A 22,064-nucleotide genomic window follows, 5' to 3' on the forward strand; every position below is an offset into this window, starting at 1 on the left:
GAAGACAAACAACGGTGTTAACTTTGACAGATCCTACCAGCATAGGAAGATCATTTTAAAATGCTTATAATAAATTCTAGACAAAATGTAATTAAAATCTGATTGAAGTATGATACGGAAAAAGTTCCGAACTGTATGTTTGATACATTTTTGGAAAATATTCAAAAAATTGTGAAAAGCTTCCGAATATGTCTCGCTTAACTTTTCAAAAGGACCTAAGTAACATTTTTTTCATGAATTAATTTGAATAGCGCAATCAACAGAACAACATGGAAGCTTTTGATTGCAGTACTCAAATTATTTCATGAAAAAAAATGTTACTTAGGGAAGATCCATTAATTACGTAACGCAAAAATTTGACTTTTTCAACCCCCCCTCCCCCCTATGTCACACTTTTTGTATGAATCATCTGTAAATTTTGTATGGATCGTCACACTTTGCTCAACCCCCCCCCCCCCCCCCAGGCGTGACGTAATTTGTGGACGCTCCCTTAGGTCCTTTTGAAAAGTTAAGCGAGATGTAATTCAGAACTTTTTCCGTATCATACTTATCAGATTTTAATTATACTCAATTAAGTTGAAAACCGGAATAGGGGACTAGCGAAGTCTGATTTTTCTCGCAATACGTACGTTAAACCTAACTTCGCTAATGGCGCGCTAGTCTAATTAGGGCCTAATTAGACTAGCGCACTACTAGCGAAGTTAGGTTTAACGTACAGATTGCGAGAAAAAGCCAACTTCGCTAGTCCCCCATTCCAGTTTTCAACTTGACTAGCGATACAATTTGTCTAGAATTTATAATAAGCATTTTAAAATTATCTCCCTATGCTGTACTGTAGGATCTGTCAAAGTTAACACCGTCGTGTGTGTTCTTCTTATTTTCACTTGGATTCGTCTATACAGATCGAGAAAATGTTGGCTTAAAACAATTTCAGCGATTGATGATGCATAAAAGTTAGCCAACAGAACATGCTGATAGATGTTTGAATAATAGTTGAAATAATGCTGAAAGCATAATTTTTAAGCTTATGTGCTAAAAACAGCATGTATACATGCCTATAGGCCTCTTTCTAACGTTTATACAGCATGAATCTGAAAATAGCGTTAGTAAAACAACCTATAGGGTATGAGAAGAAGCCAAGGAAGAAGCACTTCCATAATTTTCTTTGTTATTTATAATGTCAAAGTGATGGTGATGACAGAGCAGCGGCCATTGAATCAGGAGATCAGGAGTTTGAATCTATAGGTAGCAACAAAATATGTAGAAATTTCAGTTTTCAAAAAAAACCCAGATTAATCCACCTAGCGTTGGTAGTGCCTTTCTCGCCTTTAGTTAAGACACCAACCTCATAAACATAAACCCCATATAGTTTATATGGTCCGATGTACCATTTTCTTCATAACTTTTAAACGCAATGACCGATCGTTATAAAATTCAATAGTGATCAACAAGGCTTTGTCTGTCGAATGAAACTTGTTGCGAGAAAATCGGTTAAGGATTACTATACGAAAAGTTGTCTAATGTTTTTTATAGCTTTTGTGCACACACATACACACACATACACACATACATACACACGGACAGACAGACATGTGCTCAGCGCGTCGAGCTGAGTCGATTGGTATATAATACTATGGGTCTCAAAGGCTTCTATAAAAAGTTCGTTTTCGGAGTGAAATGATAGCCTTTCGGTACAACTTAGTTGTACGAGAAAGGCAAAAACATTAAATAAACTCCGAAATTTTCACCTGTCATAAGACGAGTTTAAACAATCCCATTGAATTCCACCACTTAATTGTATCCTGACAGATACGTATTTCGACCGAGTCGAGTCAAGTACAAGACACTGAAGACGGCCTTACTGTTGAGGTCGAAATACGTATCTGTCAGGATACAATTAAGTGGTGGAATTCAATGGGATTGTTTAAACTCGTCTTATGACAGGTGAAAACATTCCACTAAAAAGCTCAAAATAATTTTCTTATCCGAAATTTTATCTCCTCTCAAATAATATTTAATCAAATTGAATTCAGTGGCTGTATCAAACTTATTTAATAGATTCAAAAAATCTGAATAAGCGCCATTGAAGCGAATTATATTACTTAATGGTTTACTAAAGATTGAGAAATAATTGTGTGTAACATGCTGTAAAGTAGTTGTGCAGGCACGTCAACAACAGCTGAATAGATTCGCCAGATTTGCTGGTAATTGAATAGAAGTTCTTGATCATATGTATAGCATACATATTAGGGTGGTTCAAAAAATCGATTTTGCTCCACAGTGCTCATCTGATTCTTTACCATGTTCTGAGGGTCCTCTGAAAATTTGAGCTCATTTGGATTAAAACTGATTTAGCACAAGCCGTTTCAAGTTTGCATGCAAATTAGAATGGGGAAATTTATTTTTTCATTATACTGTTAATGATGCTTCCCCATCAAGCGCATGTTAAAAGAAAACCTACATAGCTAAAAGGAATACTCAACAGCTTTCACTCAGTGAAAACCGCATCTCAATTAATCGTTCCAATAATTAGTAATCGAATTTAAGGACATAGTTTGTAGAGTACCATGATGGCAGTCAATATGGCACCGGACCTTTCACGGGTCAACCCCACACCTTCCGCACTCCTCTCCCACCAACATTCGAATGCATCGAACAGCATCGAAGAAAAGTTTAATATTCAAATTACTAACCTGTTCACAGCATATTTTCTTTATTCCCTTGATAATGAACATGTTTCTTCACAGAGTCCTGTGTATTTCGGCTCGAATTATATCATAAATCGGCAGTTTCGTGCCAATTAAAAAGCCGTTCGCGTTTTGGTGGGTTTATCACTGTACTTCACTTCTTCTGAAATGGCATTGAAAAAAAATCATTTTACACTCACTTCTCCGCACATGAGAAGCCCGAAATGTTGATAGAATGCAAATGAAACAGCACTTTATGAAATCAGTCACTTGTTTGACGCAAGGGCCTCATACGCCTGTCACTGGCGAACAAAGCTCGTGTACTCTGCATCGAAGCTTAGAACCGGTGTTAGGGCGCAATCGTTAATGTGAACATTTTTATATTCGTTTAGTTACTGCAAATAAATTCTTTTTCGAGTCCCTATAATCAAGCAGGTATCTCAAGCATACCACATCGTTATATTGCTGCATGATTGAGTGTTTAATTTTGATAAAATATCGAAAACAAAAGTGTGCATAAAAATTGCCTCGCCATAACAAAAAGGTGGTAGAGAATTAACACTGTTGTTTACAGTTTAGAACCAAATCCAGATGTCGCACATGTTGGGGTAGGGATTCAGTGCTCCACCTTCTCCCCCTGGTTTGACGCGAAAACTTAATACATATAAACTGCTATTTTTGTTCGAAAAAAACGACAAAAAACTGATCGCGGAGCGAATGTAAACACCAGCACCGATAGTAGCAAACAAATAAACAGGGTGGTTCAAAACTGATTTTGCTCCGTCAGGCTCAATCTTTTATGTTTCATGTTTTGGGTGTCGTTCGATGGTTTGGGCTGTTTTGAATAGGGGCTTACTGTGCACAGGTCGTTTCAGGTTTGTATGACAGTTGATATGGCGAGGTTAAATTTTACATTATTCTGATTAGGGCACTCCGTCATTGGGCGCTGGCAAGGGGGGAGACCATATGACTGAAGGAAATATTCACGAGCTTTAACTCCATAGACAATGCAATTTTGATCGAGATTGCGAATCTTTAGTATGATAATTAGGCTTCTTAGAAGGCATCAGTGAAACGTGTAGTTCAACAATATAGCCTGAATTTGTTTGTGATATCTATCGCACCAGGAGCAAATACTTCATACACAAAGTGTGACATTGGGGTGAGCAGGGTATAAAATGCTATTTTTTGCGTTACGTAATCAATGGATCTTTCCCAAGGTGCGTCTCTGGAATGTTGCTTTCAGCTATGTGGGTTATCTTTTCGCTAGCGTTTTGAGGGAGGCGCTGTAGCCAGTGTAATGAAAGGTTTATTTCCCATACTAGTTTTCAATCAAACTTGAACCACCCGCATAAATGAAAACCATCTACAGTATTCTTGCTACTATTCACTCGCATTAAGGAGTACTGTAGCTAATTGTGTAATCATAGATGTACAATGTAACTATATGTTGACATAGAATCAATACCATACAGCATGTTTCATCGATAGTATCATATGTAATAATGTCATATTGTATTGTTTATTTATAGTGCCTTATCTTCCGTTCTTTCGAAATAAACAATAATAAACTGTAAATAATTTATACATGGTATGTCAACAACATGATATATGGCTGTGAAATAATTATGTATCTTCTAAATCTAGTTTTGTTTTGTTCCGGTGTTGAATCACAGTTAAGAATTATATTTTCCAATGATAAATATGCGATTAACATATTAGTTCAGCAATGATGCTTAAAAGACCACGGAATTATTTTCCCGTGTAGCTGTTGTTGATTTCGTTGGACAAAACTAGTTCGGTGGAATCAAAATGTTCCTTGTTCAGTTGTTTTGCTGAACTTTCTACTTACTTTTTGTACTTAAAATCTGGGTGGTGCGGATAGAATCGATTTGGTTGTCAAAGTGAAGCCAAAATTCTCTATTGTGCTGGAGCCAAACATTGAATATTGTGGTTATGTTCGTTTTAGATCTTATATTGAGAAGTATTGTTATTATTTGGGGAAATAATAAAAATACATTTTGTTTGCGTTTTGCATTCTTCGTAACAAATATATTCACATTATATTTCGAGTGGAAAATTAGTAGGAATGCAACTAAAAAGCACTCGTTACGAGATTTCACGAGATTCAGCAGCTGATTGGAGAAGGAATGTATGTAAACCATCGTAAAGTCATGTAGAGTCTCGTGCATTTGTGTGGTCTCGTGCAGCATGGAAAGAGAAATTCGAAGAGCGGGAAATGTTTGACAGCCAAGTAACTGCAAAATAATTTTGCGTATGGGATTGATTTCAAAATATCCCGCCACTCGCTTGAGAGCAGAAATGCGGCTCTATCCGCAGCACCCAGCTTAAAATCATTGGTAAGTAATGAAATTTGTGTAATCCATTTAGGTAAATTCTGTTAAATAACAAAAATTCTCTTTAATTCTCAACAGTTATGGTGTCGAAAAAGTGTGGAAGCAGAGCTCCCTTGGTTCCAAACTAACGTGATATTGGTAAGTATTTTTTTAATAAGATATGTACTCTGCATATTTATAGTGTAGGGGTTTTCCTCCTGCGTGTTTTGTAGGTAAATTTCGGATTCTCTTGCATGCAGCTTCCCGGATGCCCAAAGAAAAAGCAAAGACAAGCTGGCTCAATTTTACTTTGCTTATATTTTATTTTCAAGGAGATCAAAATATATATCTTACAAATAAATAACTAAGATGTATCAAACACTTGTATTCTTTTTTTGTGAGAGAAAATGATAACTAATTTCCTTTTACTATAGGTAAGGTAAGGGATACGGTGTGCCGATTTTTTGTCATCACAGAGAAAAAAAAAGTTGGGATTCCAACATTTTCTAATTTCATTTTAACAATGTAGGAAATTTAGTGTTTTTAAGAGCTAAAACTTTTCATTCGATTGTAAAGTTAATAGATTTGAATGTTTTTTTCTAGTTTGAAATTCTTATTTTTACAGTGAAAATTCTCAGATTAAAATTTTTAAAATAGTTGATCAAACTTTAACATTTCACTTTTTTGGCAGCACTGGCAGGGAAAAATGATGTAACTAGCAACCCACGGATACAGGGCTGCCATATATACAGATTTATCTGTATTTTACAGATTTTTTAACCTCAATACAGACTTGATACAGATTACAGATTTTATACAGATTTTTCAAAAACAATACAGATTTGTACAGATTTTTAGTTATTTCAAATGTTATCATCCCTATAAAAATGAAATACGGTTTGCTGTAAAACTATCACTCCTGTCTTCAATGGTTCACCACATGTATTTAACTGACAGCGAATCACCACGATTGCTTTAATTAATATTTTAGTGGCTCTCCGTTGTGGTTCATTATAGGTCTACTGTGATGCTTTCAAATCTATTGGATATTGCCTTTCCATAATTGGCCGGGTTTCTACCAAACCGCACCAAGCGGCTTTTTGACTACCTTGTGATCTTTCGTTCGAAAAAGGAAAAGGGGAATCATTTCATATCAATTCATACGAAAATTTTGAATATCCTAAGTTGTTGGGATATCCGATCAAATAAATCTGCTAAACGAAAGCTTGGACATATACAAGGAGATTTTTTGGTTGGCGCTTGGTGCGATTTGGCAGAACCCCTAGTACCATTTCACTGCCACACATAAAAATCATTTTTTGATAAGTGACTGCTTTCTGTGTACTTCGTAAACTCAGTTGAGTTTCAGATAGAGTACTGTTATTTCTAATTAAATTGATTGGGTCTCAAAAAACGAACTCCTAATACATTTTAAAGAAGTTTGGGATATGTGAGTTTATAAGGTAGTTATTTTTTTCCTGAGACCATTCTATCACTCTTTCACCTCATGTATCTCGTTGACTGCTAAGTTCGTCGGTGTGCCTAGTATCCATCAGTATCAGTATCAGTATCAGTAGATCTTTCACAGGCACACTGGAAAATTTTATTGCCATTGTGATATGTTTATCTACAGTCAAACCTCCATGAGTCGATGTTCTATGACTCGATATCGACTCATGGAAGCAATTTTTTTACCATATTAAACATATTTTCTGGGTTACTATGATGGTCCCTTACAACAGTTTTCCAAGGATTTTATATTCCACATCTCGATTTTTCCATGAGTCGATGGTCCCTTCAATATCGACTCATGGAGGTTTGACTGTATCACAATTTTATGCAATTGTGTTATAAGAATCAGTTGATTGGGCATGCATAAATGGTAAGATATAGCAATTTTTGCGTAATCGGGTTTAGTAATCGTTATTTGGGCATTTTTTGGGCATGTTAAGAAAAACTCAATGAAAATGTTATCTAAGGCTGTGAACCATTCCACCGATTCGTTTAACTTTTAGTTAAAATGTGACAGTTCAGTGGTTATTTCGCCGTGGTTAAAAATAACCCTGCTCCGGAGCATGGTTAGATTTGACAGTTCGATAGTTAAACTTTGTTCGCGAGAAAATTGGCGCCAAATCCATTTCGTTCCGAATAACTATCAATCTGTCAAAACTCAAATGGGTCGGCTTCGGAGTAAAAATTTAACCACGATGGGAAACTAACCATCGAAGTGTCAAATTTTAACTAAAAGTTAAACGAATCAGTGGAATGGTTCACAGCCTAAGTAGATTACATACAATCATCCTAATCGATATTCTGTATAATTAAAAAAAAAATTTTCCCTCGAATACAGACAATACAGATTTTTTAAGATTGCCAATACAGATTTACGAAAAAATCATCTGACAGCCCTGCACGGATATCTGTCAGTTGCAAAAATAAAAGTTGAAAACGTGAGTGCGATAATTTTGTTCGCGTGAGAAAAAAGGCCAAATTTTCTTTCGATCCTGGATTTTGAAGCTCTACGAGCCGGAACCGGCGCTAAGATAGTGCTACGCATCGATTGACAAGCAGTCGCCGAATGCTGCTTACCCCTGCCATCTCTCACCAGCAAACGTTTCCTCAGTCACTATTCCAGCCAATTCCAGCCATCGGTTCCGTCATAGGTCAGGTTGCAGAATACATGTCCTGCTGCTGGTTCGTAATATATAATTTATTATTGTACGTTGAATTCAAGACTGGACCCGACGGTTTGAAATCGCCGGTCCACCTAATCGACGTTGAAATTGTCGGTCGATGAAAGAGTGAGAGAGCTACACGGCATGCCTTTTGAATTGACATGTTTTGTTCATTCCTCGCATTGGCGTAACGCATGCGGAAGATCCTTGCCTTGTTCCCGCACTTTCATTGCTGTTTGTTTTGATTCATTTTGACAGCTTACCCACGTGTTTTTGCTGTCGACTCTGAGCTCGGCTAGGCGTCGCGACGTGTCGAAGGGTAGAGTACTATACTTTTGCAAGTAGAAATATTTGCAAGAAAGTTGGAAGTATTTTTTAACGCATTTGATAGACGAAAAATGTGATCTAATGAGATTTAAACACATATCGCAAATGCATTATGCAAGGTATTATGAATTTACAATTACACAGCTTAATTTCAACCAATAATTAAAATATTTGAAATACCGTCTGCATCAGTCGAAAGCATGAACATTCTCCCTAGATTTGAACGGTGATTTGAAACAACCCAAGGCAAAAATTCCTAGGAATCCACCCTTCGACTAAATCTACAATATTACTATTTATCGAAATTCTAGTGAACTTTACTATTTTCAGGTTAATGAAGAAAGTCCATTGCTGCAGAACTCTGATGGAATCTGGAACAGAGCTGGGAAAACAACTTGAGAATCATCACTTTGACCGGATGGAACAGCTCTCTGATTCGAGCAAATACGTGATCTTGTCATAATGCGCAAGAATAGTGGGACACCGCGGAAGGTGGCCTTCTGGTGCTGCGTCCGCCGTTTGGCTGCGAGTCAGGGTGAATGGGATCTGGCATCGCAATTCCAGCGCTAATCATGGTACCCTAGAACCCGGTTTTCTTTCAAGACGTAGAACATAAACATGAAGATAAAATAAATAATAAATATTATTATAAAACTAAAAATTTATTTTGGCATTTGATTGGAATAGAAAGTACACAACACTTGTTGCTTTGAAAGTATCACTATTGATTCTAATGTAAAATACACAGTTAATTTGAGAGGAAAATGTCATTTTGAAAAGTAAAATACACATTTAGTATTGAGAGAAAACTGTTATTTTGAAAAGTCGGCTCTTGTTAAAGTTCCTCCCGAAGTGACATTTTTGCAATTGTAGATTTAACAATGTTATACTTTCTACACACAAAAAACAAACATGGTTTCACAGAATATTTTGCACTTTCTTCTTGAAAAGTGCTTGATTTTCTTAAAATTAAAAATGAAATTAGTCTCGTTAAAAATTACTTTTTTATTTGAGAGTTTTTCTTTCTTCGGTTCCCGACGATAAATAAAAGTTCTTCCATTCAACCTGAAAATTATTAAACTGTCATACACAAAACGATATACTAGATGGGTAAGAAGAGGAAAGAAAACATCATGCTATTTATTTCATCTATCTATTCCTTTTCTTCTCAGTGCAAAAACGACAATAAAAACAAAACAGCAACGATTTAAGTCAGCCGCCACTGCCACCGGCAGAAGTTTTTTTTTCTAATTTGTGCAGTGGAGTTGTTGATCACATCTACGGAATCAAGAGGTGAGTCCCATTTTTACTTATTTTAAACGATGCAGTTCCGGATACCAATATGTATACTAATTCTTTTAGAAACATGGTATCCAATTCCGGTGCGTCAATATTTTGAATGGAGTTGGGCAATATGACGATTTTCATGCAAGATTTGCTATTATATCTTACAGATTCGGTTCATGACTGGAAAACTATGGCGCGTTTTAAAATCTACAAGAGGGGCTGGGGTCGCTGGATAAGCCGCGCCGGTAGTCTTGGAAGCTGCAAGCTGCATAACACGACGATTAACACGAATGAGGACATCCTGTTGCATGAGCGCCTATAAACTCAGTTTAATGAATTTTAGGTTTAAAATAAATTCAATATGGAATAAAATTTAAAAAATGAATAAATTTAATTTATAAAGAAAAACATGAATGGAGGAATGAAAAAAAACAAGCTTTTTTGGGGAAATTAAAACTTCGTTTCAGATTAAAAATATTAAACTTTTTTTTCTACAGTGTGACTATTTTGATTTGACAATGTTGTTTTGAATGTTTTGTACTTTTATTTTCAGAGTCGCATGCCACTTTTGGAATATGGGTGTAGAAAAGTTTTCGTACTTTTGTTTTGAAGAAACGGAACTCTCTACGAAAAAGAACCAACGCAACTTTTTATTTTAACCAACGTTTTTTTTTAATTTCATGAATGATTTTTCTTTCTGTGTACTGAAAATCACTAACGAATTTTCTTAAATTCACCAACGTTTCTTTGGATTTTACCAACGATTTTTTTTTGTGTGATATAATTCTACTATTTGCATACTATATTTCATATTGTTCTCACCTCAAACACGGATTATAACTGGACCATACCACATGTTGTATTATGAAATTAATGTACTGAAAAATGCCCTTTTTTATACGGTAATTATACTTAACCGCCCATTACCCGTATGGTCGATTTGCCAATAACAACATACCATACTGTGAATATCATTTATGGTGAGGTTGGTGTATTGTGATTCTCTAGATTTTTTAGCATTTTGCTCAATCACCTCTGCCTCACTTAGTTGTGCGCCGCTAAGGTATTTAAGTATATTGTGGTACTTATACAATTTTCATCAATTTTCAATGTAAAATATTGCATCGCACATTGCACTGTTTACTCTACCAAAATCCACCACAATAATATACAGAACACAACACAGGCTTAATGAGTGCAACACCCGTTTTTAACTCAAACAATTCCACCAAAGAATATCTTTTGTATAGGGACGACAAAATGCTGCATACCTTAGAAGCGAATGTGGAAAAGCTCACCGAAAGCTCACATCTGTTTGACATTGGTTTATTTACTTTTTGCATGGCGCACAACTCGGCGCGTGGCACCCGGCGCGTAACTGGAAAGCCTTTATGCTAATTTTGGAAGAGAATCGCAATATCTTTAGTATAAATAACAGCCAGAACAGTAGAGGTAAAGTTATTTATAGTCATGAACGTTTTGAGGAATAATCCACATATGGTTCATGATTATGCGGGCAGTTTTTGTTCAAATCAGCGCTTGGAGGACACTCGGAGTATGAGACGGAATCGTGGGAAACTGGTGGAGCGTGGTGGAACTGGGTCGTTTTTTGGAACACCCTACTAATATTCTTTGTTTTTTATAAATACGACACCAATACTATTACAGTATATGACAGTTTTTATTGTACCAATACTTTCAAAGCTTTGTTTTGGTACTCAACCCACCTTCACCTTAATCTGTACCGTGATTTTCTGGAGCTAATTGCATAACTCATCAACAGGCATAACATTGCTGCTCGTGGCGCGAAAGATAGCACACACAAATTCAGGCTACTATGTTGCACTGCACATTTCAGTGATGTCCTCAAAGAAGTTTAACGATCATGACTAAAGATTCGCAACCTGTCTTAAAATCGATTACTAATTATTGGGACGATTTATCAACATGCGGTTTTCGTTGGGTGAAAGCTGTTGAGTATCCCTTTTAGCTATGTAGGTTTTCTTTTAACCTGCGCTTAATGGGGAAATGTTATTAACAGTATAATGAAAAAATAAATTTCCCCATACTAATTTGCATGCAAACTTGAAACGGCTTGTGCTAAATCGGTTTTAATCCAAATGAGCTCAAATTTTCAGAGGACACTCAGAACATGGTAAAGAATCAGATGAGCACTGTGGAGCAAAATCGATTTTTTGAACCACACTAATACATATTCAGCTTGAAGCCGTATAGATCGAGTTGAAATAACATTTACATTGACATAAAATGTTAGTTGGGAATCGATCACAGCGCAAAAGTGGAGGGTTTTGTTCCACTGAAGAGTGAGACCGCGTGGACACGCTTAATCATTAACTCTACTAAGGCAAAGTATATGGTTGGTTGCAGGTAGATATAGAGGGAGATCTAGTGGTGTTGGTGAAGAGTTATGGGCCAAACACAATTGATACGTTTGCGTGCGTTTTGACAGTTTTCCCATGAAAAAACTGTCAAAACGCACGCAAACGTACCAATTGTGTTTGGCCCATTAGTGTTAGATGGGGAAATGCTTGAAGTTGTTGACGAATTTGTTTACCTTAGAACGCTTGTGACAATGCTTTGAAAAGGTTTTTGAGCAAAAAGTGCTGCGTACAATACTTTGTGGGAAATTAGAAAATGGAGCGTGGCGTAGACACTGTGTCGTACAATCGTACGAAGAAGAACATATTGTGAACAAAATAAAATACGACAGATTCCAGTGGGCTGGTCACTTAGTACGAAAGTTGGTAGAAAGAATAACGAGAACAATATTTAACAGAAAAACGTAGCTGCCTGGGGTCCATAAACGTTCGGAGCAACTGGAGGAACATCGCTCAACGCTCAACATCAAACAACGCTACAATACGCCATGCATAGGTATATCGACGTTGTTAAAGATAGGTGAGATCCTTCCAAACCTCATGCAGCGTTGGTGGATCCACAGCTTGACCATCGTCGACTATGTCCATCCTGTTTCTTAATTCACCGTTTTCAGCGTTAAACAAATTCTGGGAGTGCTTCTTCTGCCTGACATGGCTGCCACCATAGTCCTGGGGTTTGTTACAGTACATATACTGCCGTCATACGCATATTTGTCCCATGTTTTCTGGGATTTTCTATGTACATGGGACAGTTATGCGTATAAGGGCAGTATACAAGGTATACAAAAAAGCGCGACAAAGGGGGACGGGGGGTCTAGAAATTCCAAAAAGTAGTGGACGTTATATTTAAATCGCCCCTTGTCTATCAATGAACTCCCCGCTAGGTCCCTGCATATGGCGAATACTGGCCCGGATGTGTATGTATGTGTAAAATAAATATACATTATTTTAAAAGGTAGGTGTTTTGATTGTGATTGGATTATAGATACTCATTCACGACAGTATGCGAAGGATTTTTTTCGGAAACATTATTTTGCCCTATGTTCGCCTAAAGAACAAATTTATTACGAATATTAGTAACATCAACTTGATAACTGAGCAGGTCCTGCTCAAACAAGTTACTTTTTCTTACCCTTGCTAGATGTGCTAGCTTTTCCTTTGGATGCGCCTGCTTTGCTTCCACCAGCAGATGCCCCATCACCCTTCGCCGTTGGCTTCTTCTTCACCTTGATAAACGCATTATTCTCGAGATCATCGTCCGCTTTCTCTTCGTCTGAATCCATCGTTGCGTTTTCCTCCCCCTCTCCTTCATACAATTCATTCGCTTCATCGGCCGCGGCTTCCGCTCGCTTTTTCTTCACTGCGTTCACAGCAGAATATGAGTACGGAGCTATTTCTTTGTTGTATGCTCGGGTTAGAGCAGCTTTCACTTTTCCATCGACTTCCTCCATGGGGCTCTTCTTTTTTGGCCACGTGGTCAGCTCGATCAATGATTCCAAATCTTCTCTTAGCAGGCGATACTCTTTCATCACGTTCAGTGACTCAGGGACTCCTTCCGATCCTTTCTCTTTCAGAGGCCGCACAATGGCATTCACCAGGAATGGCGCGTAATCTAAACGAACCGATAGTCTTGAACCGGATGTGCTGATCCGTGTGTGATCATGAATCTCCTGGGCCAAACGTTTCCGTTTAGTAGCCTTAGAGTTTTTGCCTAACCATCCGGGGAAGTTGATTTGGCCAGTGAAGTTACCCTCCATGTATTCGCCGGGCAGAACCGAGCTGTACATGGCTTGCAACGGAAGCAGGGACCATGCCATGTTGGATCTGATTCGCCGATCGACCAAGTCTCCCCGGCTAAGGCTGTCCGCTGCGAGAGCCACTTGATCCATCAACTTCGGCTTTGGAACCCGAGGCGTTACCTTCAGGTAGTTCTCCTGAACGAATAACGGAGCCATACTGTAATCGTTAAAGAACAAGTCCGATTTGTCGTGAATGGACATGTTCTTGTGTTCCTCGGCGGAGAACACCTTCCGCACTACGTCCCACGGACCCATCTTGACATCTTTACGGGCTGTTTCCGCTTCTTTCTTGGCTTGATCTGCGCTGAGGTTGCCCGTTCCGATGGACTTTCCGGCACTGTACAACGCCAGGTGGTTCAATGTTTGGCGCACATCACCTCCTGTGCCAGAAATGATTTCCTCCAGAGCTCCAGGAGCAAGTTTTAGGCCCTCTTTGAAGCAAACGGACATCATAGCGCCCTGAAAATATGATATTGATGAATGAGTTGATTTGATCTTTGTACCTATACAAATATAAAACTATGTAGAGTAATTATGAACTTTATCGAAACATCAAGAGTAAGAAATCTATTTGAATAAATTAAATTCTTCTCAGATGTCTAGGACTCTTCATAGAAGTAGTATTAGTCGAGATTCGTTGAATTTTACAAATTTTTATTAAATCTTCATTTGAACTCTCTTCGAGCTACGAAATTGTTAGTTAAAACATGGTCGCCACAAGCTCCATTTCTCACGCTTTCACGGTTCTGCCGATTTCAACCGATCGCCAGTTAAGGGTTACGCTGTTAGCTGGGCACTGTTGTCCCGTTGACATCATCTAGAGAGAGGGGCAGCGACCTGGAAGGGTCCTGCCTATGATGTGGTGAGGTTTGACAGAAGACTCTGTTGAATTTCTATAAAAAAAAATCACATGTAACCGCAAGCAGGCCATAACAGACGACCCTCAAAGCGCACTTGGCTAGGCTAGCCGCTAGACCTAAAGTGGGGGGAATTTTTATCAAACCTGCATGAGCGTCTGTTCCCCATGTTCGGGGTGGCCCAAAGCAGCGTATGATCCATAACGGGCGGCTGAACAAGAAATGCGGTGTCACGTCAGCTATTTCTGTAAGGCGCAGCCCATCACGTGGCTAAAGTGGCATAACGAAAAACAACAAATCACCCAGAAAAATGTAGGGGAGGACTGGGCAAGATCGCCGGCAAGAAAAGTACCCCTTAATTTTACCGCTATTGTGCTTTTTGGCTTTCGCGTATAAGAGTATGCGTAAAGGCCATAGGATCACTCCAAAAGCGAACTTTTGATAGAAGGCTCGGAGACCCATAGCGTTATGTGTTATATACCAATCGACTCAGCTCGACGAATTGAGGTGATGTCTATGTGCGTATGTATGTATGTATGTGTGTGTGTACAAAAAAATTAGAGACACACTTTTTTGTACTTAGTCTTATCCGATTTGCTTGCAACAGATTGCATTCGACGCGGAATCTAATTTCCTAATTTTTCGCTATTGAAAATTGGCCCAATCGGCCATTGCGTTCCGAAGTTATTAAAAAAAACATTCTTTTCTTCCCCATTTTTCCCATTCAAATGAACGCAAATAAATGTGAATTGATGGAAATAACTTAATCTATCTCCCTAAAGTGCAATATTGACCCCTCCTATGTGCTTTTTTATACTTTTATATGTTCTCTTGTATTATAATACACGAGAAAGGCACCATCACCGCTAGGTGGATTGTTCTGGGTTTTTTCTCTCGCACACTTGTAAACTCGGTAAACTATAGTCCAACAAAAGACTTGACACAGAAAAAAAATATAAAAATAAAAGGATTCTTGAAGCAAAGGTACAAGATGATATAAAAAAAAAGACGGCACAATAAAAAAAGAACAAAATAACGGAAAAGGCAAGCGTCTCCGGTAGGCTCCCTGACGGAAGGGCAGAGGAGTAGGCCGGGCGAAAAAAAACAAAGCGCAACAGAGAGGCAAAATTGGGCAACTAAGCAAAAAAAAATTACAAATGTTTATAAAAACAAGATGACGAGTTGGATTGTTTGTTTGATACAAAGCTAAAACTTTGAAACAAAATTTCAAGATTGCACAGAACGATTGGTTTTGGAATTTGGTTTCAAACATTTTGTTGGCAGAGCACACAGGAAACAGTTTTTAGATTTGGATTACATTCGAATTTTGAACTTGATTTGGATTTGTACACGTAAAAAATTTAATGTTGTTTATTATTAATATTTCTAATACTTTTTTGCCAAAGCAGGCGTTTAATGACATGTATAAGAAAAAACTTATTCATCGCATTAGTCACATACATTCGGAAACTTATACTTTTCATTAACTTATGAATGTTATTAGCTTTTTGATATGGGATCATTCATTATGTGGCATAATGGAGAGTATAAGTATTTTCGAATGGTTTTTTGCCATAACATATAAGGTTATTTTTTTACGTGTATTGTATTCAGACCTGACTTGAATTGAATTTGGATTAGATTTGGATTGGATTCGAAATTGGATTTGGAATGGAGTTGGATTATATTTCGATTGGATTTGGATTAGATTTAGACGGGATTTGGAGTAGATTTGAATTTGATTTAAATTGTATTTGGATTAGATTTCGAATGGATTTTGATTGGATTTTAACGGGATTTGGATTTAGATTTAGATAGGATTTGGATTGAATTTGAATTGAATTTAGATTGAGTATAGATTGGAGTTGAATTGGATTTGGATTGGATTTGAAATTTAATTCGGAATGGAGCTGGATAAGATTTGGATTGGATTTTGATCAGATTTAGATTGGGTTTGGATTGGATTTGGATTGGTTCTGTATTGAATTTGGATTGGATTGAGTTTGGATTGCATTTGGATTGGATTTCGATTGGATATCGATTGGATTTGGAATGGATTTAGATTGCATTTGAATTGGATTTGGATTGGATTTGGATTTAATTGGATTGGATTTGGATTGAATTTGGTTTGGATTTGGATTGGATTTGGATTGGATTTGGATTAGATTTGGATTAGATTTGGATTGGATTCGGATTGGATTTGTATTAGATTTAAATTGTATTTGGATTGGATTTGGATTAGATTTGGATTGGATTTGAATTGGATTTGGATTTGATTGGATTTGGATTTGATTGGATTTGGATTAGATTCAAATTGGATTTGTATTCGATTTGGATTGGATTTGGATTGGATTTGGATTAGATTTGGATTGGATTTCGATTGGATTTGGAATGGATTTAGATTGGATTTGAATTGGATTGGGATTGGATTTGGATTGAATTTGGTTTGGATTTGGATTGGATTGGATTTGGATTTGATTTGGATTGGATTTGGATTTGAATTGTATTTGGATTAAATTTGGATCGGATTGGATTTGATTTGGATTGGATTTGGATTAGATTTGGATTGGATATCGATTAGATTTGGATTGGATTTGGATTAGATCTGGATTGGATTCGGATTGGATTTGTATTAGATTTGAATTGTATTTGGATTGGATTTGGATTAGATTTGGATTGGATTTGAATTTGATTTGGATTTGATTGGATTTGGATTGGATTTAGATTGGATTTGTATTCGATTTGGATTGGATTTGAAATTGGATTTGGAATGGAGTTGGATTAGATTTCGATTGGATTTGGATTTGGATTAAATTTAATTTGGATTTGGATTAGATTTGGATTGGATTTGGATTAGATTTGAATTTGATTTGGATTGAATTTGGATTGGATTTGGATTAGATTTAGATTGGATTTGGATTGGATTTTAACGGGATTTGGATTTAAATTTAGATAGGGTTTGGATTGAATTTAAATTGAATTTAGATTTGATATGGATTGGAGTTGAATTGGATTTGGATTGGATTTGGAATGGAGTTGGATAAGATTTCGATTGGATTTGATTTGTATTGGATTTGAATAGGATTTGAATTGTATTTGGACGGGATTTGGTGTAAAATGAATTTGTATTAGATTCGTATGGATTTGAATTGAATTTTGATTGGATTTGATTTAGATTGGATCTGAATTGAATTAAATTGCATTTAAATTGGATTTGCATATTTCATTCCTTTTGAATTGGATAGATGTAAGTTTGGACTTGAATTGGATTTGGCTACGGTTTAGGCCGTAGATTGATTGTATTACATTTTAAATCTTTTTGAAGAATTGAGAAGGGAGTTTTGAATTTCAATTTATTGGACTATAAAAAGTAGTAAGAATAGAGTTTGATGTGGATAATATTTGGTCAAGGATCAACAATATGAAGTTCTAAAGTCATTCTACATTTATTACACATCTGGAGAGTAGAGGTGGAGAAGAATGTAGTAGATAAGATCAGGTCTATATAGTATCGACAAAAAAGTTATTCACTGTACTGCATTGTGGTATTGGCAATCAGTTGATTTTTGTTATTTGAATACACTCTTTTGATATGTATTTCTTTCGAATGGGTAGCAAGCTACCTTATTTTGAAACATGTCGGATAATTGTGTCAAAAGCGAAAAGCGGATCAGTTTGCTGAGTATTGTTGCGACGAACGGACGAGCCTAGTAACCTCGTCTAGGTCACGACACAGATGAATTAGCAAAAGTTTGTGAAAACTTGGATGTTCTTATAAGAAATCAGCAGTAGAAAACAAAGTTTTTTAAAACATGATTTTAGTGAAAATCTTGATCTGCTACACATATTATGCAAAAAGGCCGACGGAGGTCCTTCATAACTCACTTGGTAAAGCACCAGTCTAGCGTACTGAGGGTCGTGGGTTCGAGTCCCATCGAACGGAAAGTGGTTACCTCCAATACATTTTTCAAATCAAAATCTTCCACATAACGTACATATGCATAACTGCAAGTCTGTCAACTGCAATGCATATTAACTGCAATACGATAATTGCAACAGTTTTGCAGTTATCGGACCGCTCAACTGCCGTAATCTGCAAAAGTGACGTATGCACCAATTTACAACCTACATGATTTCCAGGACCCAGGACCCAGGACGGGTTGGTTCGATGTGGAGTGTCAGAGAGTGACAGACGAGAAGAACGTTGCCAGAAGCCGGATGTTGGTGTCAGGTACCCGATCGAATAGAGATCGGTACAAGGAAGCAAGAGCAGCCGAAAAACGAACCCACCGCAGGAAGAAAAAAGAGTACGAAGAACAAGTGATTAGTGAGGCGCAGGAAAAAATGGAGCAGACCGATATGCGGAGGTTTTATGAGTCTGTCAATGGCGTGCGGAGAAAGACAGCGCCATCTCCCGTCATGTGCAACGACCAACAAGGGAATTTGCTGACAGATAAAACTGAAGTGGCTGCCAGGTGGAAGCAACACTTCGAGACTTCAGAAAAATATATTAAGCTCTTTTAGTGGAATGAATTAAACCGTCTAAGACGAATTAAGTACTGTCCATTTAATTCCACCAGTTAATTTTCGTTATCTTTGAAGACGGCCACACAGTTGTGGTCGAAATACGTATCTGCAAAGATAACGAAAATTAACTGGTGGAATTAAATGGACAGTACTTAATTCGTCTTAGACGACTTCGAGACTTTGTTGAATGGAGGAAGTGACGGTGCATCGGTGAACAGAATAAATATTAGCGACGATGGACAAGCTGTGGAGTCACCTACACTAGATGAGGTTAAAAAAGCTGTGAAAGAGCTGAAAAACAATAAGGCTGCGGGGAAGGACCAGCTCCCGGCTGAACTTCTCAAACATGGCAGTGAGCAGCTTTATGAAGTTCTGCACCATATTATGTCGAAAATATGGGAAAACGAGGAAATGCCTGCTAGCTGGTTGGACGGCCTCATTTGCCCTCTCTTTAAGAAAGGGCACATACTGGAGTGCGCCAATTACCGAGGAATAACCCTCCTTAATTCGGCGTACAAAATTATGTCCCGTATTCTGTTCAACAGATTGAGACCGCTTGAAGAGTCCTTCGTCGGCGAATACCAAGCAGGTTTTCGTGAGGGCCGATCAACGACGGATCAAATGTTTACCCTGAGACAAATCCTTAATAAATTCCGGGAGTACAACTTGCAGACACATCATCTGTTTATTGATTTCAAGGCGGCGTACGATTCAGTGAAACGGAATGAATTATGGCAAATTATGCTTGAACATGGTTTTCCGGCGAAACTGATACGGCTGATTCGTATAACGTTGGACGGATCGAAATCAAGTGTAAGGGTTGCGGATGAAATATCGACGTCATTTGTTACCTTAGATGGATTAAAGCAGGGTGATGCACTCTCGAACCTACTGTTCAATATGGCGCTCGAGGGAGCGATTAGGAAACTGGTGTGCAAAGAAGCGGTACCATTATCACAAAATCGCATATGCTCCTGGGATTTGCGGACGATATCGATATTATCGGGATTGATCGCCGTGCCGTGGAAGAGGCTTTGTGCCTTTTAAGAGGGAGACAGCGAGGATTGGACTCACGATCAATACCAGCAAAACGAAGTACATGGTCGCTGGCAATCAACGTGGGTTCATTAGTGGTGGTGGTAGCGAAATAGTGCTGGATGGTGAAAAATTTGGAGTGGTAGAAGAATTTGTGTATCTTGGAACATTAGTGACGTGCGATAATGATGTTACCCGCGAGGTGAAAAGGCGTATTGCAGCTGCAAATAGGGCTTATTACGGACTTCGTAACCAGCTTAAGTCCCGTAGTCTGCAAACGAAAACAAAACTCGCGCTGTATACTACTCTGATTCTTCCGGTGGCTTTATACGGCCATGAAACATGGACGTTAAAGGAGGCTGATCGGAGAGCTTTCAGAGTGTTTGAGCGTAAGGTGCTGCGGATAATACTCGGCGGTAAACAGGAGAACGGTATCTGGCGGAGTCGTATGAATCACGAGTTGTACCAGGTGTATAAAGGGCTGGATATTATTTCATTTATACAACACGGCAGACTACGGGGGGCAGGACACGTTGTTTATTTTCCGGAAGACCGTCAAGCGAAGATAATATTTTGTAGAGAACCCAGAAGAGGCTGTAGGCTTAGTGGAAGGCCGCGTACACGATGACTTTTTGCAGTTGAAGAGGACCTGAGGGCGCTCAACGTTCAGGGCGACTGGAAGCGATTGGCCCAGGATCGAGTCCGGTGGAGAAGGATACTCCATTCGGCGTAGGTTCATCGAAGAGCTGTAGCCCATCAAGTATCAAGTAAGTATGATTTCCATTTTTCTGTTAAAGAGCTCGATGAGTACTACTCGTTAACACCTTTTTTGGAAAATGGCGTGTACGTCACATTTTCAGATTACAGCAGTAAACTTCAAACTGATGTCAAACTCAATGGCAGCTGCATTGCGCTACACATTTAGATGCACTTTCGATAGATAATCGTTTGACGTCTAGAATGCGTTGCAGTTATCGAACGGCATTCGTTAACTGAAAAGTAAACATTTTGCAGTTATCGACCGGCTACTGTATATGTTTTCAAAGAATATTTTAGGGCCATTTAAAATATTCACAGTGAAATGTTTGACCATGCTTGAAAGGATTTAAATAATCTATCTCAAATGAGGCAAGATGAGCACCCCATTTTGAAACAATCAAATTATGCCCAAAAAGCTAAAACTCTTTTACACAACCTACAATTATGAATAACTATGCGCTGAATCTGTTGAATAACGTACATTATCAAATTTACTGAAATTTGAAACTGATTTCTGTTATTCAATGTGATTTTGATAGTATCAATCAAAAATTATAACTTATCGATCCTAAAAACAGTTTTATTGTTTTAACATGGTCAATGCGCATTAAAAGCAATATTTTTTGTTAATGTTCTAATACGTTAGACAAATTCACTTTTAGAAGGGTGCCCTTCTTGCCCCGTGGTAGGAATGTTTATGTTGACCCGTAGTATATTTGAACCAGTAAAAATAAGAGTTTTAGTTAAGTCACATTTATCGAGAATACCGTTGTCTAATGTCGAATTCGTTTTTAAACCTGGGTCAGAGCCAACCCGAACCCTGAATAAAAAAAAACATTTCAGTTCCATCTGCCATTGGACATGCTTGTGTGCGTAGCATCGTGTTTGTTTTGATTCGAAACATCTGATCATATGAAATTCTTCCGGAAGTTCCTCCAGGAATTTCTCCGGAATTTCCTCCAGGAACTCCTCCATTAATTCCTCCAGGAATTTCTTCAAAAAACTTCCTGCTTCCTGGAGGAACTTTCGTAGGAATTTCTGTGTTAGCTTCCGGTGAAACTCGTGAAGAAACTTCCGGGGGAATTCCTGGAGGATTTTGCGGAGGATTTCTTTGAAGAACTTCCGGTAGAACTCCTCCAAGAACTTCTGGAAGAGCTCCTCCACTTCCAGAGGAATTCCTCAAAGAACTTCCAGAAGAATTCCTCAAGAAACTTCCGCAGGAGTTTTTGAAGGAATTTCCGCAGAAATAGATCAAGGAGACTTCTGTGGATTTTTTTAAGGAGCATCCGAAAGATATTCGATTTTCAAAAAAGAGCTAACCGCGGTGGAGGTTGGTACTCGGATTCTGATGACTTTTCCGCAAACGTGACCTTTAA

At 38.0% G+C, this 22,064-nt stretch overlaps 1 protein-coding gene and 1 long non-coding RNA gene across 2 annotated transcripts in view; one reads left to right on the plus strand and one right to left on the minus strand.

Annotated features, from left to right (window-relative positions):
- The first annotated feature begins 7,440 nt into the window (after positions 1-7,440).
- LOC134219673 (uncharacterized) lies at positions 7,441-9,651 on the plus strand. The gene is made up of 4 exons (XR_009981630.1): positions 7,441-7,717; positions 8,356-9,135; positions 9,198-9,318; positions 9,480-9,651. It is a non-coding gene; the product is annotated as an uncharacterized LOC134219673 (long non-coding RNA).
- Positions 9,652-12,754: 3,103 nt separating this feature from the next.
- The window catches only part of LOC134225523 (replication factor C subunit 1), a 32,759-nt gene continuing 23,449 nt past the window's right edge, over positions 12,755-22,064 (minus strand). The window contains exon 3 of the mRNA XM_062705690.1: positions 12,755-13,969. Within this exon, the coding sequence (XP_062561674.1) occupies positions 12,830-13,969 (1,140 nt within the window). The 3' untranslated portion in view covers positions 12,755-12,829. The remainder of the gene's footprint in view (positions 13,970-22,064) is intronic.

This window comes from Armigeres subalbatus, chromosome 3, assembly GCF_024139115.2.
Source record: "Armigeres subalbatus isolate Guangzhou_Male chromosome 3, GZ_Asu_2, whole genome shotgun sequence".
Lineage (NCBI taxonomy): Eukaryota > Metazoa > Arthropoda > Insecta > Diptera > Culicidae > Armigeres > Armigeres subalbatus.